This window comes from Phyllostomus discolor, chromosome X (genome assembly GCF_004126475.2).
Source record: "Phyllostomus discolor isolate MPI-MPIP mPhyDis1 chromosome X, mPhyDis1.pri.v3, whole genome shotgun sequence".
NCBI lineage: Eukaryota > Metazoa > Chordata > Mammalia > Chiroptera > Phyllostomidae > Phyllostomus > Phyllostomus discolor.
In genome coordinates, this window is record NC_050198.1 from 94620402 (window position 1) to 94645497 (window position 25096).

The following is a 25096-nucleotide window of genomic DNA, read 5'->3' on the forward strand; positions in this document are numbered from 1 at the left end:
GAAAAAAGCACTAATGAAAAGCACTTGGGAAAAGAAAGGAATTTCCTCTACTTGAAAAATAGCATCTACCAAAAACTTATAGTTAACACTACACACAACGGTAAAAGACTGAATGCTTTCCTCATCAGACTGGGAACAAAGCAAGGATGTCTTCCCTCACCACTCTAATTCAACATAATGCTGGAAGGTCTAGCCAGTACTATCAGGCAAGAAAAGGAAACGAAAGGCATAAAATTGAAAAGAAATAAATAAAACTGTTCCCATTTGGTGATGACATGGTGGTGTGTGTAGAAAATTCCAAGGAACTACAAAACAATTTCTAGAACTAATAAGTCCAGCAAGGTTACAGGATACAAGATAAGCATACACAAGTAAATTGTATTTGTATATAATAGTAATGAATAAATGGATGCCAAAATTAAAAAAACAATACCATTTACAATTGCTCAAAATGAAATATTTAAGTGTAAATATAACAAGACATGTATAGGACTTGTATGCTCAAAACTATACAAGATGCTGATGAAAGAATGCAAAGAAGGCCTAGGTAAATTGAGAAATATATATATTTTTCATAGATTAAAAGATTCAACACAGTAGAGATGTCAATTCTCTCTAAATTTATAAGCAGGTTTATTGCAGTTCTTATCAAAATTCTAGGAGGGTATTTTAGACGGGGAGAAACTTACTCTAAAACTTATATGGAAAGGCAAAGGAACTAGAATAGCCAAAACAATTTTGCAAAAGAATAAAGCGAGATCACTCTATTGAATTTCAAATCTTATTATGTAGCTACAATAATCAAGACGGTATGGTCTGCCCTGGCTGTTGTGGTTCAGTGGGTTGAACACTGGCCTGCAAACCAAAAGGTCACTGATTTGATTCCTGGTCAGGGCACATGCCTGGGGTGCAGGCCAGGACCCCAGGTAGGGGCATAAAGAGGCAATCGATTGATGTTTCTCTCTCACATCAATGTTTCCCTCTCTCTCTCCCTCCTTTTTCCTCTCTCTAAAGATAAATAAGAATTTTTTTTAAATGTATGGTCCTGCTGGAGGTATAGACATACAGATTAGTGGAGCAGAGTAGAGAACCCAGAAATAGACTCACACAATTATGCCCAAGTGATTTTTAATAAAGGTACAAAAGCAATTTAATGGAAGAAAGATGGACTTTTCAAATGGTGCTGGAGCAATTACACATAAGCACAAAAATGAACCTTTACCTATGCAATGGGTTGAATAGTAGGTCCCCCAAAATATATGTCCACATCCTTATCTGCAGAACCTGTGAATATTACCTTAAGTGGAAAATGGATCTTTGCATATGTAATTAAGTCAAGGATTTTGAGATATGGAGATTATTCTGGATTATTTAATGGGCCCTAAATCCAATGGGAAATATCTTTGTGAGGCAGACACACAGAGAAGACACACACAGAAGAGAATGTGATGTGAAGATGGGGGCAGATAATAAGGTGATGTGGCCACAAGATAAGGAAGGTGAGGATTGGTGGCGGCCACTAGAAGCTGGAAGAGGCAAGGAAGGATACTTACTCTCCTAGAGCCTCCAGAAGAAGCTGGGCCTGCTGATATCAGAGTTTCAGATTTCTGACCTCCAGAACCATAAAAGAATAAATTTCTGTTTTTTTAAAGCTACCAAGTTCATGGCAATTTGTTATGGCCGTCTCAGGAAATTCATACAATCTGTCACATACCTGATATAAAAAATCAACTTCAAATATATCACAAACTAATCTTATTGTGTAATAATCATTTTTCAATATATGTGTGTATCAAATCATTACATTGTATACCTTAAACTTATATATTATATGTCCATTATATCTCAATAAAGCTGGAAAACTGCATAACAAACTTATGTGCACAATTTTTAGAATAAGAAAAATGTTTGGAATTCAGAGCAAGGCATGTAAGCTAGATCTCATACCTGACATCAACAATCAATTCACTGAGAAAGATACATGGATGGCAAATAAGCATATGAAAAGATGGTCAATCACTTGTCATTAGGGACACACGAATTAAAACCATAGGCTATCATTACATCCCTTCCAGAATGGCTAAAATGAAAAAAAAATAGTGACCACACAAAGGCAGGTGAAGATGCAAAGGAACTGGATCCCCCAAACATTGCTGGTGGGAATGTACAATGGTTATGGCCATGCTGGAAAACACTTCGCAACTTACTTTAAACAATAAACTCGTAACTGCCATATGACCCAGCAGTTGCACTCTTGGACATTTATCCCAGAAGAATGAAAATGTCTGTCCACATAAAAGTCTGTTATATGATTGTTCATTGCACCTTTATTTATAATAACCCCAAGCTGGAAACAACTCAGATGTTTTCCAACAGGTAACTGGACACACTATTTGTGGTATTGTACATTCAAGCCATGGAAAACCACTCAGCAATAAAAAGAAGACTGTTCATACACACAACAACCTGGATGAATCTCCAGATAATTCTGCTGATTGAAGAAAACAAACAATACAGTATCATTCTATTTACATAAAATTTTTGAAATGACATATTTTTATAAAGGAAGACAGATTAGTGAATGCTAGAGGTTAAGGAGAAGGTAGGGGTAGGGAGAAAGTGTGTGTAGCTATGAAAGGGCAACTTGAAGGATCTTTGTGGTGGTAGAAATCTTCGGTAATTTGACTGTATCAATATCACTTACCATGCTTGCAATATGGTACTAGAGTTTTGCAGGAGGTTGTCACTGAGGAAAACTGAGTGAAGGGTCTGTGGGATCTCTCTGTATTATTTCTTAAATTGCATGTGACTATATAATAATGTCAAAATAAAAAATAATTGAAAAGAATGAGTCAGATCCAAGTGTCCTAACATGGCAAAGATTCCAAGATATATTATTAAGTGAAAAAAAGAAAGTTACAGATCAGTATATACAGTGTAATACCATTTATTTTTAAATACCCACACATAAACAATCTATGTACACATAGAAGAATATTTGGAAGAGAGCACTTTATGCTGATAACAGTGGTCACCTCTGGGGAGTAAAGTTGGGGAAAGAGGAGAGTTTTAACTGTAGCTGCATTCAATTTTTTTCCACAATGAACATATATTCATATGCTACTTGTATAGTAAAAACATTCTCCTGGACACAGCTACAGTGTTGTAGGAATTCTAACCTGTTTTTGCTTGTCCTGACCTGATCTATACATGTTTCACCACCACTGCAGCCAAGGAACCCAGCTCATACCCACCTGCCTTTGGATCTCAAGGAAGTGGCTCCTCAGCCTACCTAAATTGGAGACAGGCCCACTGGCATTACCTTTGAGGCATGGAAGTACCACCTGGAAGGGCCAATGTCCCTATGACTGTGAATCTACTCATTGTTTCTTACAACTTAAAAAATGTGAAGCTCAGCCCATGTACATCAATGCAACAATTTCTATAAGATTCAAGGTGACAAAATGTCATGCAAATTTCAATGTTGGTGGCAGCAAAGGCCTCCCTACCCTCTGCCATGAAAACTTGGCAGCATTTGAGCTTCTTCAGAGGAAACAGAGAGCAGCAGGCATGACTAACAATTGGACACCTGCACCCAGCTGTGCCTGGATGACAGCAGATTACTCTAGGATGGCCCCTAAGAGTGCATTCATTTATTCACCATACATTTATTGAGCACCTACCATGTGCCAGGTCCAATTCTAGGCACTGATAGTACCAGTGAATAAAACAAAGTCCTTGCCCTCATTGAGGTCCCACTGTAGCGGGAGAGCAGATGATAGGCTAGATAAATAAATAAATGATGTGTTAGGTCATACTAAGTGCTATAAAAAAAACATAACATGGAAGGAGGATATAAGGTGTTGGTTGCTTGGGGTTGAAACTTTTGAAATGGTGCCAGAGAAAGCGACCCTGAGAAGGAGCAGATGTTTCTGTGGAGATCTGAAGAAAGTGAGGGAACTGGGTAGCTACAAAGCTATCCAGTGCTTTTGGACATTTTCCATGCGCCCCTCCAGACTTTCTTCACCCTTCTCCACCCAGCTTTGTGCCCTGGGAGGCTGACCTGTGCAGAATGCATCAACAGGTTCCCTCGCCCTCTGGCTTCGGGTTAGCTTTGACCAATGGGAGGCACCTGCAAGGAGATCAGAAGGAAAAAGCAAGTGAGATTTTTCATCAGCTCTCTCTGTGCAGGTTCACCACAGCTCCTGTCAGGCGGCCCTTTCCATATGGCAACCCTTCCTCAGTTCCCATAATCCCTGTCTCCCAGGATCCTAACTGACATATTGGATAAAAGCATTCAGGCAGCAGGAAAAGTGAACACAAAGCATAAATGTTCCTGGAAAGCTTAAGGAATAATCAGGAGATCAATGTGGCTGGACTAGAGGAAGTGACAGGGATTAACAAGAAGGTAAGAGGACCAAATTATAAGGGCCTTGCAGGCTACCCTAAGGACTTTGGCTTTTAATATGAGTGAGATGGGAACAATTGGAGGATGTTGAGCAAAAGACTGACATACTAAGACTATGTTTTAACAGCATCTCTTTAGGAGACTAATGATAGACAAGAGAGGATGATGGGTTGCTCTAGGATAGTAGCAATGGAGGTGGTGAGAAGTGACTGGATTCCAAATAGATTTTGAAGGTGAGGCAGAAGAATCTTGATCATTAAAATAGCAGAAGCCCAAACTAGAGATTTGTTACCTTGCTTGTCAGTATATATCACTGAAAATTTTGTTTAATAAGATTCCAGAAGGCGCTGCATGCAGCATGATGATTCTAATGCCTAATACCCTACAACTCGTGTGAGACACACAACCCTAGGCCAAGCCCAAAATGTTCCCAGACTCTACCTGGCTCCAGAAAATCTCCAGAAAAGCATTGTCATTAATGTTTTGTAGCCAATTTATGCAGTCCCAAAGCCACAACATTATGTGGTTCATGCTGGGGGTTATTTTGCCCCCTAATTACTGGGGATCACTGCACCTGCCCTGTCCATACCTTCTGTCCCCTGCCCACAACCACTCACAGGTTGGCAGCAGACAGATCACATCCATCAACCACTGAGCAGTTATGGAAGGGTTGCAAGGGCAGTTGGAATACAATATGGGCAACATCTCAAAGGTAGTATGATTTTTGATAAGGATTTATACACTTGCCTGGGAAAGCAGAAAACCATCAACCATAGGCAGATTATTGGGAGGAGAGAGAAAATAGAAAACATGGCCCCATAGGTTAAAAGTCCCTAGCCTGAAGTATCTTCTGGGAAACAAAGCATCCTAGCATTTTAGGGTGCACACTGTTGATTATCACAACAAGGCCTGTTGGTTCATATTCATGAACTACCAGCAAATGCACCCAGCTGGAAACTGGAGAATGGTACATGATTCTGAGGGTTCATTCCTGAGCCAGGAAAAACTGATGGTATTTTGTTTATGTTCAAAGAAACCAATCCAAAGAGATCAGCCCCACAGCCAAAGTCAGCAAGAATGGGGAGCAAATTGCTGCCAACCAGGGAGGGGATGGACTGCATTGTAATTCTGGATCCAAGATTTTCAAGCTATGTGCCCTTGGGTCAGATTCTTAACCCTCCCAAGACCTCAATTTTCTAATCTGTAAAATAGGGACAATACCTACCTCACAGAATTGCACTAATGATGAAATGATCTTGTGTGTATAAAAGGTGTCTGCATGGCCTCTGGGATACTAGCCACTCACTACATGTTGGTTTTCTACTCACACCTACTTTTCTTTGGCAAGAGGCAGGCCAGTGGTGTGGAGAACTATGGGGCTCCAACCATCCCTGGTGCCCTTAAGAGCTCTCTCAAGGATTATTCAGCATTCTCATGCCAGTGCTGTCTTCTGGTGTTTACTAAATCAGTGCCCTGAATGGTTGGCATTTGATCCCAACAGGACATAGTTCCATGCACAACCTGGCACTGAAGGGCACTAATGCTTATTAATTAACTGCACATTCAACTGACCTGCCTAAACAGCTGCTTTTGTTTTCAGAATACCAAATCTGTTCTGATTCCATTCCAGGTTATTTGAATCCCTTATGTATGTAAGATGTTGATGTAGACCTTTGCTTCCCCCTCCTCTTTCATCCTTTCAGCCTCTCCTCTCATCTCTGTATTGCTTCTTTTGCCTGCCTCTTGCCTTGCCTCTCCATCTTTTTCTTTCTCTTCCCTAGTTCTTTCACAGACCCTCATCTGAAGACTGTTTATCGGGAGAGAGCAGTTAGAATGTCTCAAGTGGAGCGATGGTTAGGCTTGGGAACAACCATTCTACTTTCTCTTTGCCCTGTCCTACCAGTCCATCTCCACGGCCACTTCCACATTTGTTCACACTGGTCTGGGTAACTGGATTACAAAGCAAAATGAGACATGGCTACTATCCTTAGAGAATTCCTAGTCTACTGTGAGAGACTGACAGCCCCCATGGTGTATATGAAGACCTGAAGAGGAGGGTACAGGCATGGAAAAACATCTGCTTGGCTCTGAGAGGTCAGGCAAAGCTTTACAAAAGAGAAGAGACTTGCCCTGACTGGTGTGGCTTAGTTGGTTGGGCACTGTTCCACAAAGCAAAAGGTCATTGGTTCAATTCCCAGTCAGGACACATGTCTGTGTTGTGAGTTCCATCCTTGATTGGGGTGCGTTCAACAGGGCCAATCAATGTCCCTCACATCAATGTTTCCCTTTCTTTCTCCCTCCCTCCCTCTCTCTCAAAAAAAATAAATAAATAAAATCTTGAGAGAGAGAGAGAGAAGAAGCTTGAACTGAGCTTCGAAACCTGAGTGTATCCTTCCAAGAGAAGGAGGTGGAGAAGAGCAGTGTGTATTTGGGGCTCTGTGTAGCCAGAGGGTAAGATCTGGGAGATGAGCAACAGTGAGCCTTGAAAGGAGAATCTGGTGCCAGCTCCACTAAGGGAGTGCCAGGTTGGTGGGAACCTGTACTACATTATGGGGTTACAATGCATGGCTTACAATGCACAGCTGAAGAGGTCGGACCTGGTGAATGTTGAAAAGGGACATGATCAAAGCTGTGTGTTAAGAAGGTAATTCTGGAAGGCAGAGACACTAGAAGAAAAGAAGCCAGTTAGGTGGCTGCTGCAATGGTCCTGGCACAAGTTGAGGTCCTGAACCAGGGTATTGATGGTTGGGGATGGGGGGTATAGGAATGCAGAGGTAAAAAGGAGATACCACTGGGGCCTACTCCTCTATCTCTGGCATTTACCCTGGATTCACTATCTACCTTATCCCAATACCTTCCTGCTTAAGAATCTTAATGGATCCTGGGCCTCAACTCAGATCTTAAGATATGAATTTATCACAAATCCATATCTTAAAATCTGACCTGTCATCTGCCTTTAGGACCGGATTCTGGCTGCTTTGTGGATATTCCCAAGTAACCACCTCATCAGCATGTCCAAGACTGCCATGGTACCACTTGTGCCTCAACCCTCACCCAACTCCTCAGGAGAATTGGGAGCCTCAGCCACATTATGGGTACCTGGTGCCTAACTCAGCAACCAAAGGGCCATTTTACATCTTTCTAGGGCAAACATGATTTCCCGGCTCTAAATCACTAATTCATATATGGACTTAGAGGACTCAACGCGTTCACACCTTGGGGTTGGCCTTCCTTCACTCAACTAACTGTCAAGTTTCTCAGTGGTGGCTCTTGGCCAGGGCTGGATTCTCCCAGCCCCAAGAAGAATTTGGAAATGTATAGAGGAATTTATGGTTGTCACAATGACTCCAGAGTACTAGTAGTGCTTAGGGCCAGGAGTCAGGATGTTAAATATCCTGCAATGCACAAGAGTGTCCCATAATGCAAAGAACTGTCTCACTCCAAGTGCCAATAATACTCTCATCGAGAAACACCGTGACCACAAGTTCAGTGGGCAGGGACTCCATCTGTTTTGTTCTCTACTGTGTTCCCAGCATGTAGCAGAGTGTGCAGTACATGACGGTATGCAATGAGCATTTGTTACATTAATAAATCAAATCATCCCTGCATATAACCAACACCTGCTGAGCACTACCCTTGGTGCTGCAGATAGAAAGATGAACAAAGCTTTGGCACTTCCTTTGTACCTCAGCCATCCTTAGTTGGAATGGGAAAAGATGATACTGATATGGGGACCAGAAGTCAAGAAGGCAGCACCTTCCATAACTACCACGGGGCCCCTTCCTAGCAAGGGGAATATACTGCCAGTTAAATGCTTAATTGAAAACTTATTCATTCGTTCAACCAGTGCTTGAATAGCACGTGAAACTTTTCAAAGCACTTTCTCAGACATGATACACTGGAATTGGACTGGGAAGAGAGGGCGGTTGGGGCAGGGCCTGGAAGCAGAGTTGGGGCCTGAGAGGTTCCTGCCCAGCTCGGGCCAGGGCTGGAGCAGACAGGCCCAATCAGACAGTCTCCTGGGATTGGGGGGGTCTAGTGTGAATGGAAATATGTGCCACATGGCCTGAATTGCAGGGGCCGGCCTCAGGCTCCCACAGTCCCAAACACTTCCAGATGGATTTATTTATAACTTCCAAACCAGAGGCAGTGCTCAGCTGCTTTTCTTCACTCCCCTCCCTGCTCCTGGAGCAAGCCTTGGCTGCCCCTTTCCACTCCGGAAACCAGCAAGAGACAGGAATGTGCTGTACTGCTCAGCCGCAGTCCAGTGCAATAGCAGCTTGGGCTCCCTTTCCCCTAGGTGGCAACAGCACTTCACAGTGTGGGTACACTCATGCTATCTGGCCCACCTAGGCTCTTTCTAAATGGGTAGTGTGAGCCGGGCACATCCACTCTGGCAAGTTTATGTTCCAGACCTGCCTCCACTTCATAGAGCCACAGCCACACCCATGTCTTCTCATCCCCTGTCTCTGGGAGATTCTAAGCTTTCTTGCCTCCACCTTCTCCCACAGGACACTGTTTTTCACTGTATAGGCTGCCAGAGACTTTGGACTCCAATATTTTCCAAATTAGGAAACTGAAGCTCAGAGAGACTGAGTAACATGCCCAAGGTCACACAGCATGTTAATAGCAGAACCAGCAGTGTAAAGCTCCAAGCTCTGTCCTTGATGCCAGTATTTCCAAAACCTTAAGTTTCCTCAAGTGTGAAGTGAGGCTAATGTTTGGCAGGTGGTCTGGTGAGAAGTGTCAGCTCTAGAACTGTCCTGCATGGAGCATGTACTGTTTATAATGGATTTAAATGGCTTAGCATAATGTGTGGTCCCATAATAAGTCCATCATAAATAATAACCAATATGACAGTTTATTGCTCGGTTGCATCATTTCTAGAGCTCACAGCTCCCATCTCTTGAAATATGGACGAGGCCTCATACAAACATCACCTTATGACTCCTTATACATAGAGAGAAGTAAACTTGGGCATGTAAAGTAAACTTGGAAAGATTAAGTGACTTGCCTAAGGCTGCACTTGTAGGAATAGAGGAGAGGCTTGAGCCCAGTTCTAGGTGATTCCAAGGCTATGGATTCCATGCTTCCTATGCAATCTGAAGAATGAAAAACCCCATAAGTGCCTTTAGCTCAGTTTTTGCCCTGCTGCCCTTTCCTACTCCCATTCTACTCTCCTTTAGGATTGGCCCAGGACCATCCTCCTTCCCAGAGGTGCTGCCCACCCAGCTGAACCTGAGCATTTTGGTGGCCCTAAGTAGGGCCTATGAGCACAGCAGGCCCAAAGGAACCTAAAGACCCTGGGGCAGAAGCCTTCCCACCTCCCCCCTCTCTTAGCTGCAGCTAGAATTGATGGTGGCTGGAGGGGACAGGGCGAAAAGAAGGCAAACAAAGGCTCCACAGTCAAGCTACTAGGTGCACCACATTTGTTTCTTCTACAACCTCTTCGCCCTCAAAGTTACTCAGAACCAAAGTCTGGCAAACCTACTTCTCTGCATCCAAAGATCCAGACACGTTTTTCTGCAGCTGTTCAGCAACACATGACACAAAATTTCTGCCCCAGTGGGAGTCTTCAGTATTCTCATTCCTTTCTGCTTGCTGCTGCACAACTAAACATGCATAATTTCTCCACGCTTTCCCATCCTGTGCCACACATCAATGCGGCCAGTAATGGCATGAGGGAGTAGCACAATCTCCATGCACATATAGGCAAGGGAATCAGTAGATGTTTCCCTCAGTTGAACATGATTCATCAAATGGGTTCCAAATCCCATCAACAACTAGGCTCAATCTATATATATTGTCCTCATATTTTCAGTGGGCTACTCAAGATGCTCAGAATCCCTGACAGTCCAAGAATAACTACAGAGTTATTTAATAAATGTACAGCACAGAAAGCACATTTAATAAATGCTCAGTTTTTATCCAAACAAACTAACTCTCAGAGTGGGCACATAAACATTACTGAAGAGCACTAGGGGAAGCTCCTCTCTGCTTCCAACACCGACCCTTAACAAAGCTTCTTCATCGAAGAAAGGCAATCACCCTTACTTACCCAAGAAGCTACCACATCTACAGCCCCAGCCCTACTGTATAGGCTCTGTGAGCCTGGGTTTCCTTCTCTGTTGTGAGGCATCTAACACTGAGTCAGGTACATGGTACTTTGCCAACAAATGCTTCATTTGTAAAGCTTTACCTTGTAGTAAAAGTAAATTTTTATACATTCTAGAATCACCTAACAGAAATTATTTAGTCTCTCAGTATATATTGAGCATGTACTGTATACAGAGCAGCATGGAAGAAACAAAAAAATGAAAATAATTTCTTTCCTCCAAGAGACTGTGATATAGCTGGACATTTAGATATACCAGAATTTTAGAATGCCGCCAGGAGCCAGGCAAATACTATAATGAGTGAAGGAGGCTGAAATAATGCAACAATAAGGAGTTGGTGGGTATTGTGGTGAGCTGGAGGCCACATGCTTAATCTAAAGGGAAAGCCTCCACCCTAATCCAGCTAACTACCATCCTATGGGAATATAGAGTCAGTATTATTAGACTTTTCTGTTTTTCAAAGAAGCCAGAAACCCAGATTGTATGGGAAGATAACTAATTGTTACATGTTAGCAAATAATTTTAAAAAGGAACAAACCACATGCATACCAAACAAAATAGGTCTGTGACCATTATTTGGCCCACCAGCCACTGGTTTGCAATTTCTCCATAATGGTAGATGAGGAAGTGTCAAAATCAGTGCTACTGGCAGTAAGTTCTGGAGGTGCTCAGAGGAGGGCATGAGTCCCTTGGGCTAATATGATCTGGAAAGTTTTCCTCAAAGTGGTTAGGATTCTGACTGGGCCCCAATGTGTAAGTGTGAACCTGATAGGCAGAAGGGAGAGGCAAAGAGCTTTTGGCAAGAATGGAAGCTTTAAGCAAGAGGGTTGTAGTTGGAGCTGGAGGCAGTGAAGAGGTGGGCCTGGCTGTTATGAAGGCTTCTGGTGGGGAAGGGCAACTTCTGGCCATTGGTTGGTCTCAGTGGAGGTCATTTTTCTTGACCATGCAGGGAATCAGGGATCTTAGTGTAGAGGAAATGAGGGAAGATAGAGGAAACAAGGAGACTCTTTATTACTTAGAGACTCTGATTCTGAAAAGCCAGTCAGAGAACAATATTAAACCCAGGCAGACAGATGCCTCATCATCTGGCATAGGGAAAGGACTTTTCTACAATATAACAATGTAAAAACCTGTGATAAGAGCAAACAAATAATGCACGATTCTGGCTAGTGACTAGAAACAGGTCCAGTTTCTAGGTGGAAATCACAGGTAGAAATGCATAAACCACAGTACAATGAGACCTACCCTAGAGGAAAGGGGAGTACTGGCCCCATGAAAGCCCTGAGAAAAGGGAAAAATGAATAGGAGCTTTGATAAAGCCAGCAATCCACAAAAATCTTGGAAACTATTTTAAAAACACCTTAGTGGGAACAAAGGTAAAATATATGTCCAGGATTAAAAGCCCCAAGGATTAGAAGCTGTTCTCCCCTGGGGCTCACTGGCATGCTGGGAGATTGACATCTTACCCCAAAGCGGAGTGCATGGGACGTGTGGCATGCAGGTGTAAGGGAGAATGATGTGGGCCTTGCATCAGCAATGTAACCACTAAAACAAGTAGCAATGTGGTTAAGGGTCATGTAAAAAGCACAAGTGTGGTAGGTAGAATTATGCCCCCCCAAAAGAGATCCATGTCCTAAATCCTCGGAACCTGTGAATATGTTAGTTTCAGTGGCAAAGTTCAGAAATAGGGTTTGCAGATGGAACTAAGGTTGCAAATCATCTGACCCTGAGATGACGAGAGTCTCTTGCACTTTGTGGCTCGGCTCAACATTATTACAAGGGTCCTGAGAAGTGAAAGAGGCAGAAGAGGCAGAGTTGGAGAAGGACATGTGACGACAGAAGCAGGGTCAAACAGATGGGATCAGAGAAACAGTCCACTGGCCACTGCTGGTGCTGAAGGTGGAGGAAGGGGATGGGAGCTGAGGGATGCAGGCGGTGTCTAGAAGCTGGAAAAGGAAAGGAAACATATCTCCCCTAGAACCTCTAGAAGGAACACAACCCTGACAACACCTTGATTTTAGTCCAGTGAAACCTATTTCAGACTTCTGCTCTGCAGAACTGTAAGATAATACATTTGTGTTGCTTTAAGTCAAAAATTTGTGGTAATTTTTTACAGCAGCCATAGGAAACTAATACAGCTAGCTTTGGACTCCAACAGATGTAGGCTTTAATCCTGGCTCCACTATATGCCAATCAGTTGACCTTAGTCCAGTCACTCATATCCCCATCTCATCCTCATAAATGGTGTCCATAATACACATACAGTTCACAGAGTTGAAGTGAAGAGCAACTGAAATGATACATATAAAGAGACAGCACAGCCTGGCACAAAGCAGGTGCCTGGCAAATTTATCCTTTTCTGTCAACACCTTTCATGAAATAGTACCTAATATGTAGGACCAGTGGTGTTCTGGTAAATGTTTACTAACCATCCCTCAAAAGAAAATGAATGCATATATGTGGATATATATCCATATCTATCTATATTTATATCTATATATAAATTTACTTATATAAGAATGTAAAGCACAGTTTATGAACAATAATGAAATATATCAAGAATATTTGCAATAGTATTTATTTCAAATTCCATATAGCCAATTGATTTTCATATAATGCTCTTGTTGATTTTGCCAAATATCCATAATCAACCTACAGTTGTAACAGAAGAGCGAGTGCAGTTCCTACATGAATGGTAGGTGGTATTTTCATTTATGTTGATGAGTAAGAAGAAAGTCAAACAATAAAGAAGTATTGGAACTTGACACTTTCATTAATTATTCAAATGTCTTTGCTCAATCAGATAATAGTTTCTATGTACTAGAAGCATCTTTCATCATTTTTGTGCTATTCATAAAGTAACAACTATAGACACACTTTTAAGCTTAAATGTATATTATTAACACTTTCTCCATAATTTTCTTAAGTCCAGAATAAAATGAACAAAACAAGAATCCAAGTCCTGATTTGTATCATTCTCAGATTTCCATGATATAAATATTCCCACTGTGGCCTATTTTAAGCTACCTATGATAGAGACATCACCAAGCACGGGTTGGGACAAGATGCACAGTAGTACATTGCTCAGTTGCAATAAATGTGAATCAGCTCACAAGCATGGTTCACAGTAAAATACTTTTGAAGAGGTGGATTTTAAGTATTTATTATTTTTGGTTTTAGTATCATTTACATAATTATAGGTTTATATAATTTAATAGTTTTGTTTAAGTTATTTTTTTCATTTTGAGATAATTTCACACTTACAGAATAGTTGCAAAAACAGTACAGAGAGTTTCTCTATACCCTTCACCCAGCCTCCTGTTATGTTGGCATCTTACACAATTATGAAATATTTATCAAAACTGAGAAATTAACCTTGGCACAACATTATTAACTAAAGTAAAAAATTTATTTTTATTTCACCAGTTTTCCCAGTAAAGTCCTTTTTTGTTGTAGGATGCTCTCCAGTATCCCATATAGCATTTAGGTGGTCCTTTATTTGGTAGAATGTCCCTTAATTTCAGCTTCTCTTGTGTTTTCTCATATACTGAAATATAATTTTTAATGATGGCTGTGTTTAACAACTGGCTCACAAATTTCCTCAACATTTAACAATTGGATCTCATGAGCCACAACAAACCAGCTTCAGTGTAGGTCTACCTAGGACACCCTAAGCAAAACTGACAAACAATTCATATTTTAAAAAGAAAACATTTATTGAGCTCCCTCTAGAGGCCAGTGCTGGGCATCGGTTCTTGCCATAGAGAAAATTACAGGTTAGGGGATGTGTCAGAGCAGTAACAGAAAATACCCCTAGTGTGATTAGGGTTGTAATGGGGGAATAGAATGTGCTGAAGCAGCCAGAGGTGGGAGAGACCAATTCTGCCTGGGAAGGTCAAGGAAGGCTTCACAGAAGCAAGTAAAGGATGAGCAAGAGCTCTCCAGATGGAACACAAAGTGATAAGATGATGTGTGAGCTGAGTCTTGATGTGTGGGTGAGGATAAGCCAGTCAGTTGGGGAAGCAGAAGGAAAAAAAGTCACCCATTTATTCTTTCTTGCAGTAAGCATTTATTAGGTGTCAATTCTGTACTGAGCTCTGGAGGTGCCCAAACCTGTAATGAATAAGAGCACTCAAGTGTGATGAAGGTTGTGGTGGCATGAGATGATGCCTGGGGCTGTCTTTAAGATGAGGCAGTGGTTGAACATGTGAAGAAGTCACTGGGCACAGGCTGAGGTCATGAGAGCACAAGCCAGGCACTTCCTCCCTGGGAGTGCAGAAGGACCTCGGGAGAAGCTCACAGGCCACTACCATTATTTCACCTAGTGAAACCAACAGCTTTTGCCAGAGGACAGCTGATGCCAGAACCTTCTTATGTACTGCACGTTCATAACCCCCTTCTCTTCAGCTTCTCATACTGCCCTGGGAGGTACACCCAGACCCCCTGCCTTGGGCAGACAGCATATAAATGATCACTGGATGAAGAAGGGTTGACAATATATCAAGGACCAATTCAAGGTAGGGGCCCTTAACCTGAGACCAACCCCCCCCAAGAAGAGCTTCTGTGTCACTTACTCAGCCCCCTCTACATATGCAACCCAACCACTGTCTGTCTCATTACACTGCTTTATATTCTTCATACATTTATTACTATCTAAGATTATTTGTCTTTACAGTTGACCATTAAGGAACACAGGTTTGGACTGCATGGGTCCAGTTATACATGGATTTTTTCAATACATACTGTTAATGTATTTTCTCTTCCTTATGATTTCTTAATAATATTTTATTTCATCTAGCTTACTTTATTGTAAGAATATAGTATATAATGCATATAATGTAGAAAATGTGTTAATGGACTGTTTATGTTATCAGTAAAGCTTCTGGTTAATAGCAGATTATTATTTTTTAAGTTTAGAGGGAGTCAAAAGTTATATGTGAATTTTCTACTGTTTGGGGGGGTCAGCGCCCCTATCCCCCACCCTCCAGATTGTTCAAGGTCAAATGTTCTTCCTTTGCCTATATTCTCCCACTAGACTCTTAGCTCCTCAAACACAGAATCTTTGTCTGTCTTGTCATCACTATATCCCTAGCTCTCAGGACCTGGCTCATAGGGGTATTCATGAAATATTTGTGGAACAAATGAGCAAATGAATGAATGAGTGGATGTTATTACTCAAATTTGAAGGCTGCATTCTTGACCCTCTGTGGTCCAAATGATTTATTTCAATTTACAATCTGCTGCCTACCTTCAGTGCCTTGACTAAGAACTTGAACCTTTCATGGAGAAATAAAACTAACATGCATAGAATTCAGAGTGTTCCTCTTTGAACTCTTGTGAGAATGCAAAAGATAACAACTAACATTTATTGTGCTTACTAAGTGTCAGGTTCCATTCTAAGCACTTTGCATATATTCAATAGATATTTGTTGAGTCTGTACTAGGTACCAGGCACTGTTTAGGCATTAAGCATATAGCACTGGATAAAAGCAAAAAAATCTCTGCTTTTATGGAGCTTAAATTTGAGCTCACTTAATCTGAAAATAGCCTTAAGATGTAGATCCTGTGATTATTCCCATTGTGTAGATGAGGAAATAGAGGCACAGAGGCTAACTAGGTTGCCCAAGATTATATAGCTACGGAATGGCACAGCCAGGCAGTCTGGGACCTGAACCTGTGTTCTTAACTAATAGGCAACCCTACCTTTCGAAGAGCTAATATATGGGGACGTATTTGGTAAACTTTGAATGACTTTGACAAATTTGAGTTCCTGTTATTCTTGGTGAGAGCATAGTGTGTTTTAGGGGCAGGAAAGAAACTGGGCCAGAAGGCTTAGAGGACACATGGAAAGCAGTAGTCCCAGAGGTGTCTTTGGCACTTCTTGGGGCAGGAGAGCACTAGCTGTAATGTGTCTCTGGAGTCCCCCTGGCTGCCTTCTGTAGACTGCCAGATTCAGTAGATCCACGTGGAGTCAGACTGCATGAAGGGGGCTGCAAGGCCTTTTCACCAACCTGTAGTTAGTTTAGTTCTTTGTCTTTGTGCACATGTGTGTGTGTGTGTGTGTGTGTGTGTGTGTGTGTGTGTGTGTCTAGAGTCTTGTCCTTGGTTCCCTTGTACTGATTCGTGGCCCTTGTGGAGGCTCTGCACCACCCCCATTGCTATAGTCCTCCCATTTAGCCTCCTAGTCCATGATGACAAAGGAAAGTTTGACCAACCCCCACCAGGATTTTCTGGTTTTCTATTTCCACTATAACAAAGAATAACTCACCAAGTGCTTTCTGGTCTTTGGAATGAGAAAGGAAAATAGTTTATCATATGGAGTACACGGCACACACTGTCCCGATCAGCACACACGGCCTCCATTGCTCACTGGTGTCAGCCTCCCAGGACACCCAGATTCCTGGCAGAGCTAGAGGGGGAAGGCGCCTCCCTTCTGCTCAGCCCTCAGGGAGCTGACAGGACAGTGATGACTTCCATCTGGACTAGCCTGTTTTCCACCCCTTGGGCTCCACCTGCGGCCTAGATGGAGCAGAAGCTTCCTCCTTTCTGCCTCTATCACAGCTCTAATCACAAGATATACCTCTTAGATCTCAATCAGCAGATTCCTAAGTGATTCCTGCAAATGGAGGAGAGGTTCTATGGGACCTTGGGGAAATTCCTTAACCCCTCCAAGATTCAGTGTTCTCTGAAAAATAGGTCTAAGAATGCCTGCTTCACAATGTTATTATGAGAATTAAAATTTTAAGTGGGAAATGCTTATGAAGGGGTAGGCACCAATTAGACTAGGTAGAAGGGTTTGGTGCAGGAGAGGAGATGGGCTTGCTCCCAAGATGGGTCCATTTGAATGGTAGGTGTGGTGAAAGTTTTTGCTCTGGAAAGTGGGTTGGAACAACATTCCACCACTGGTCTCTATCAGACTTCTGTCCTGCACCAAGCCTTCTGGGCAGAGGCAGACACACTCCAGGCAGCACAGCTGGCTTGGTTGAAAGCAGCTGACAGGCAACCACCTTCCTCTGCCATCATTATTTCAACATTTATAATGTGGTGTTTTTTATAGACATGGGCTGAAAATATGGCACATTGGAAGAGGTCAAGAAATAGGAATGGCAGAGGCAAGGATCTCTGCCCTCATGCCCATGGGGCCTGAGGGGCAAGCCCAGTTGGGCAGACATTCACCTTGTCCCTTAGAGATCATCGCATCGAATCCCTCACTTTATGATGAGCATCCTGAGGATCAGTGAGTGGAAGGAACTCACTCAAGGTCACCTTGGCTAGACCTGCTAACTCCTATGGTCCAGTGAGGTGTTTGCTTATCCTATATAATCTGCTCCTGAGATCCCAGGCCACACAGCCCACAGATGGCCCAGGACAAACTCACGGATCCCCACAGTCTTCCTGTTTATTCAATAAGTCTTATTGCTGCCCACTCTGTGTCAGGCACTGTTCCAGGCACTGTTCCAGGCACTAGGAGTGCAGTAGGGGCAAAAAAAGATAAAAAATTCTGCTGCCGTGAAGCTTACATTCTGGTGGAGGGAGACAAACAATAAATAAAACAAGTGAGTAAAACTGTGTAGTGAGTTAAAAGGCAATGCCTGGTTTGGAGTAAAATGAAACAACGGGGGTGGGGAGCTCAGGGGAGCAGCAGTGCTATGGGTCCTATCTTATAATAAGGTGATCAAAGAAGGCTTCATTGAGAAGGGGACATTTTGAGTAGAAATTTGTATGAAGTGAGGGAGTGAGCCACACAGATATTTGGAGGAAATGAATTCCAGGCAAAGAGAATAGCAAACACAAAGACCCTGAAGCTATTCAGGGAACATCAAGGAGGCCAGTGTGGCTACAGCAGAGTGAGTGAGGAGGACAGTGATAGGACGTGAAGCCAGATGCATAATGGGGGAGAGATCATGCACAGTCTTGTGGGCCATTGTAAGGACGTTGGCTTTCAGACTGAAGGAGAGATCCAATACAGGGTTTTGAGCACATGCAGGACATGATCTAAAGTAGGTTTCATCAGTATTACTCTGGCTACTGTGTTGGGAGTGGATTGTAGAAGACCTGAAATTTAATAATTTGATATGACCAGGGAGATGGTAGGAGGCTGTTGCAAATACCCAGGTGAGAGAGATGATGGTGGCATAAACTGTGAAGGTGGTAAAGAGTGGTCAAATTCTGGATATTATGAAAGTGTACACAACATGATATGATATTGCAGTGCACATGGAATGTGAGAGAAACAGAGGAGTCAAGAATGGCTTTGAGGTTTGGGTCCAGAGCTGTTGGAAAGGTGGGAATGCCATCCACTGAGATGGGAAAACTGCTGGAGCAGCAGGTTTTGGAAGAGTGATGAGGAGTTTTGCTTTGAACATGTTAAGTCTGAGCTACCCATGAGATGCCCAGGTGGATGCCTGTGCTAGCCATCCCGGTAGCAGAGGGAAGTCTTCTCCAGAACCAGTAGCAGCAGCTCTGCATACCCCATCCTACCAGGATCCCTGAACATCCTGAACATCCTGAATACCAGAACATCCTGGTTTTAACCTGTATGCAACAAATGCACACACAATAGCCACAGCCAGGTTCCCCAGTCATGTCACAAACATGTACACAACACACAGTACACCCACAGTCACACCACCCATCCCCTCATGTTGTCACATGTGCACAGTGTTTGGTCCTGGCCACAGCCTAGCCCTGAGCAGCCAGCTTCTCCCATCCTTCATGGCTGACAGGTCCATAGCAGCTGTACCCACCTCCCCTCACAGACCCAACCCAATGCCTTGCTAACAAGAGTTGGTTGCAGTCATGAAAAGGAAACTAATGGCACAAAAAATCTAACACTGTTCTTCTGGGGCTTTGAAATGTGTCCAGTAAAGTTTCTTTGGAAAGTTTACCTTCTCCGTTCCATTTGGCTTTAACAGACAGTTAGTAAGGATTTGTTTCCCTGAATTCATAAGCCACTGAGTAGGAGAGTACAGAAACAAAGATGTAAAACCACACAGAGTCAATCCCTGTCACTCCAGGAAGCTCTCTTGGGTTTCTCCAGACACATGAAATGACTTAGAAACACTGTCTTTTCCCCTCTACCTCTCTCATCCTCCCAGCCCCAATCCCAGATGCCTACAACTTGCTACTACATAAGGGTGGATTTATCACACATGTCCCCTAACTGAATAGCCCCTCTATGCTCTTCACGTTGACTTTGGGGGCAGCCAGGCTATACATGCCCCAAGTCACTGCATCCATTTGGCACCATGGGCCATCAGTGGTATTACTTTACCCAGTGTCTGTGCCAGTGATAAGCACATTCTCCTACACCGGCCCTCTGCCCCTTCTCGGTACCTTTCACCCAGATGTTGCCCACATGTGTGGGACTCAAGTGCTGTCCCAGCTGGGCAAGGACCTTCCAGCCACCACTGTGTTGGTTTAGCACAGCACAGTAAGCAGAGAGGGTCTAGCCAGCCTGGGGTCAGGAAGATTTGCAGCTTATATGGCCCTTGGGATCAGCTAACACAAAGGAGCCCAGAAGTGAGAATGCTGTTCCTGAACTTCCCTTCCCACCCCACACTTCTCTGTGGAGTTTCAATGTGGACAGGGCCACTAAGAGCTAGGCAGAGAGTGAGAGCAATGCCTGCCAGCATACACTCCACATTTAGCATTTTGTCCTGGAAAGGACCCTGCCAAGCAACTTGGGTTCAATTCATACTTTGTGCCTGCAACCAATGACCCCTGTGTATGCCCAGCTGGCTGCCAGTGGGCAGGCTGTGTTTGGTTCTTTGTAGACTATAAATGGACCCCACTTGTGCTGGGCTATGTGAACACAATCACTTTCAATGGAATAACATCTCCCTCTGCAGCTGACTGCCAAAGTCAGAAATACTAAGGATACATACCACTGTTTTTCAGTGGCCTGTTTTGGGAAGACAGAGCCAGTCAGGCCTGGCTACTATGTAGTAGATGACATTGAAACCACTTAAGCAAAGTACTTGCAGTTTTCTTTTCAAAGCATGTCAAGCAGAGAATCTCTGCCTTGCCAGAATTGAAAGGTGCTAAATACTACCTAATCCAAGGGTCGAAAATGTAAATGCTTTTAGGCACTAAGTAGCTAATGAAAATGAAAAAGGAGAGGAGGTGTGAGAATCTGGGAGAGTAGCAGGCACTAGAGGTCAATGCCCTACAAAAAGGCATTTAAAATCATTTTAACGTGCCAACCAACAAAGCATGTCTGCAGGCCCTTAAGGTATAACTGCTGTAAGTTTGGGATTGTTGTTGGAGACATGAAGTCCAGAGAAAGGAAAGGACTTATCCAAAGTCATCCAACCAGTCAGTGATGGAGGCTTCCGCACAACTATGGCAAAATGAGTTCTGTGATATCTTCATGTTGTTCATTCTTTCATTCCTTCAGCAAACAACTTATGATCCCCATGATGTCCTAGACATCCTACTCTGCTGTCAGGGCCCAGGAAGTGAACAAGACATGTTCTCTAATTTCAAGAAGGTGTCATTCTAGTAGGGAAGTGGCAAGAACTGGGCCTTGAAATTGAGGTTATGATCAGGGAGCATTGGGCCTTGAATGCCAAGCCAAGGCATTTGGATTTTATGCTATAGGCAGGAGAGAAGCTTTGGGCAAGCCTGAGTGGGTCTCAGAAAGCTGTTCTGTAGGAAGATTCATCCAGCAGTGGTAACAAGATGGACTAAGGCCAAGCTAGTCGGGTGGGAAGTATAACTGGAGGCCTAGAGAGGGGCTGAAGAAATCAATAGTCAGTCTAAGCCTAAGGTAATGAGGTTGGGACTCACTAAGAAGAGATGTGTAAAACACTGCAAATAAACAGGGTTTCTAGGGTGTGCATGCATGCGTGCATGTGTGTGTGTCTGTGAGGGTATGGTCCTGGGGGTGAAGGAGATGGGTTGACAAGAGGCAAGAAAAGGGAAAAATCAAAATGATTCCAAGATGGGGTGGGTGGCAGGAATGCCAACCAAGAGGAAGAAACCAGGGCACCTGGATTGAGGGGAAGTAGGTGGATGGGGTTGTCTAAATGTTTCTATGTTAGCCACCTCAAGACCAATAGGAAGAATCTGGGATTGCCTGTTTTGTGTTGTTGTAGCTTCTCCTTCCTCAGAATGGAAAATTGAGCCAGGCCTCTTGACCTCTTGACTCTTCCATATGCCCGGAAGTGACCCCTGGGGAAATCCCACTCAGTGCCTCTAGCTGAAATGGTCCAACAATTTAACAAATACTAATCAAATAAATAACTAAAATACATTCCCCACCCCTGGCCTCTTTCTGTCCCCCACTCCAAAACAGCTCTGTGGGAAAGTCAATTTGGGAATTTCCCACATGTGTCTATGACCGCAATGCCAGAGCAATGGTCTGAGTCAGCTACAACCTTCAAAATTTTGTATTTGCTTTTCATATCAAAGGCAGCATGCTGACTGGGAGAGCCCTAGTGATGCTGTAAAATAACTCTCAGTGTCACCTCAGGGGTTACCTGGGACTTCTGTGCTGGCTTCCAAAGGCTTGGGCTTCCAGGAAGAGAGAGGCCTGCCAGGCCTGCAGCCAAGCTGTCAAGCCTATCTGGATGATTCACTCACCCCCTACACCACACAGGAATGGTCCGTTTGCCTCCCGTTCCCTCTCAAGTCACCCTTTTCTTTTCCCTCTGGGAAGAAAGTACAGCATCAGTGAATAAGGCCAATCACTATGGGGTTCCAAAAATAGACAAAGACTTCCAGTCCAAGCCTTGACCACAGGAAGGGGATTTAAATGGTTGCAGATAAAACTGAAGCTGAAGGATGCATGGAGCTCTGGAAAAAGACTAGGGGCTTTGGAGTTCAATTTTGATTCCAACCTCAGCTTGGCCTCCTACCAGGTGCATGGTCTGGTCATAGTTTTCTCATGTGTAAAATTGAAATTAGGATATATCCTGGTCAGGGTTCTTATGAGTGTTACCAGAGACAGTCAGTCAGAGCACTGGGGGTCTCCCTCATGGACCAAGATGGTGTCAGGGGGAGGTTCTTACACTGAAGTCCCCAAAAGCTAGAGATATGAATGGATAAGGCTCTAAGCTGCTAAAAGCTAGCAAGATAATTGGATAGGAAAAAACCCTCCCTTCCCTCTCCCTATAAGAACCTGGGCTTCAGCAGGAAGATTGAGATGGTCTGTGTGACAGGAGTCCACTATTCTCCCAGATCACGCAGCGGCTGAATAAAACCTCTTTCCTTTTGCACCAGCATCTGCCTCATGAGTTTGGCTTTTATGGAAGCAGGCAACTGAACTTCCATTTTGTTCAGTTACATGAGGATGCATTCATAGTTCCTGGCACATAGAAAACGCTCAATAAAAGTTAGTTTTATTTTTCATATCTTCTGCTTTTGAAGACAAGGTCTTTTCCAATAAGGACCAGATGATGTACCAAGATACCACCTGGTGGGAGGGGTAGGTTGGGAGGAGAGCTAAGAGGAAGGGAAAGGGTGTTGATATCTCATGTTACCAAGAGAAGATTCAAAAAGATACACCTGAATATTGATAGAACAAAAACAAAACAGTCAGTATGTTGCATAAATTACTAGATTAGCCAATAAAGGAATAAAAATGGTGATAGAGCTATATAATGGCTATAATCCTCAACTATCTTAGCAGGGAGTCAACAGATAATTTTTAAAAATTGATAAAAGAAGGAATAAAAGAAGTGCTTATTTTTTTTTGAAAAAATGAAGGTAAGTGCAGGAAGAAAGGAATGAAAATTGGTTGTCTCCCACAAAGCGGTCTGGGGTTTGAGGTTCCTGCATGGCACTGTGGTTTCTTTCCATGGGCATGTTCCACTTTGATTGCCAAAATCCAACCAGGACTATGAAAAGTCAAGGGTAGTACCCATGTCCACCAGCTTAAGGAAGGGCCCACAGCATCACAGCTGCCATGTGCTCCACTTTAACCTCTGTCCCTGTGTGCTGTGGGTATCCTTCATGTGGGGCATACCAAAACATTGAAAAAGGGAAAAAAAAAACTTGACTAGTTCAGTTGCTCAAAGAAGCTCTCTTGCAAGGGAGCAGAGACAACACACTGAGCAACATGGGGCACAAGACTACTTCTGAAGTCCTTTATAGAGCACATGCTCCTCCACTGGGAGGAATCTACCTGTCCCACCTCTGGGTTCTCTGGATGATAGGCAGTTCACACCAGCTGACCACAGATAACATTCTGAAGTGCCAGTATATGGTATATATAGCCACTCAATTCTACCTTTCTGTACTCTTGCCTTCAAGGAGTATAAATGGTAAGATCTATGCCAACTTCTGGCCCAGGAGCCCACCATTCTCCATCCCACTGCTTGAAACTTCTGCCTAGAGGCTCTTCTCTTCAAAATTCATTCATACAAAAAGAATCACTGGTCTAATCTGTACACAGCTGTAGTGCCCAACAGCAATATAAAGACTGCTTCAAGGAAGAGTAAGTTTAAAAGTTTCACCATTAGGCAGAGGGAGAATTGGAAAAAATTTGCCTATGTGATAGTATTGTCCAGGGCCAGTTCAGAACTGGAATACTCTGAAACACTCAAACACTCATGTGAGCCCATGCATGTGCACACACATACACACAGACAGGGAATACACACTCAAACAGACACACCAACCAATGATCACTGATAACCCCTCTTCCCTTTGTCAAGTCTGCCATAGTGGCTCTGGAGAGTTCTTTTCCTTTTCCATTTTTTCCTCATAGTTTATCTGAGATATGATTCACATATAATACAATTCAAACAATTGAAGTATATAATTCAACAGTTTTTAGTACATTCACAGAGTTGTGTATCAATCACTACAGTCAATTTTAAAACACTTTCACTACTCTCATAAAGAAACCCCATACCCATTAGTTCCCCCCCACACACACAACTCCTGGCAAATGGTAATCTATATTCTGTCTCTATGGAACCATACAATATGTAGAATTTGCGAATCGTTTCTTTCACTTATCATAGTGTTTTCAAGGTTCATCCATGTTATAGTATATATAAGTACTTCATTCCTTTGTTAAAAAATAAAAGATTTTATTTATTTATTTTTAGAGAGAAGGGAAAGGAGGGAGAAAGAGAGGGAGAAAAATTCAACGTGCAAGATATACATTGATTGGTTGCCTTTCACACACCCCCAACTGGGGACCTGACCCACAACCCAGGCATGGGCCCTGACCAGGAATCAAACTGGCAAAACCAGAGACATTTAGGTTTGTGGGATGACACCCAACCCACTGAAGCCACACCAGTAAGAGTTCATTCCTTTTTATGATTGAATAATATTCCATAATGTGGACCTAGATATACCATATTTGTTTATCCACTCACACACTGAACAGATAATTAAAGAGTGAGATATTTTGATAAAAACCTGTCCATGATTGATAGAGAAAATAAATTAGAGAAGTTCAGAAAGATAGGTAACTGAGAGGCCACGACACTGCAGTGGTCATGGTCTCAAAATAGTCATTCCTTAGTGTGCCTGAACTTTCTTCACAAAGGCAAATGAGGGAGTGTCCCCAGCGAACAGATAGGTTGATATCTGCCCCTCCAGCCCAGTGGCC

At 43.1% G+C, this 25096-nt stretch overlaps 1 protein-coding gene across 1 annotated transcript in view; it reads right to left on the minus strand.

Annotated features, from left to right (window-relative positions):
* NHSL2 (NHS like 2) overlaps nucleotides 1-25096 on the minus strand; it is a 234318-nt gene that overhangs the window by 139764 nt on the left and 69458 nt on the right. The window contains exon 2 of the mRNA XM_036016384.1: nucleotides 4064-4132. Within this exon, the coding sequence (XP_035872277.1) occupies nucleotides 4064-4132 (69 nt within the window). The remainder of the gene's footprint in view (nucleotides 1-4063; nucleotides 4133-25096) is intronic.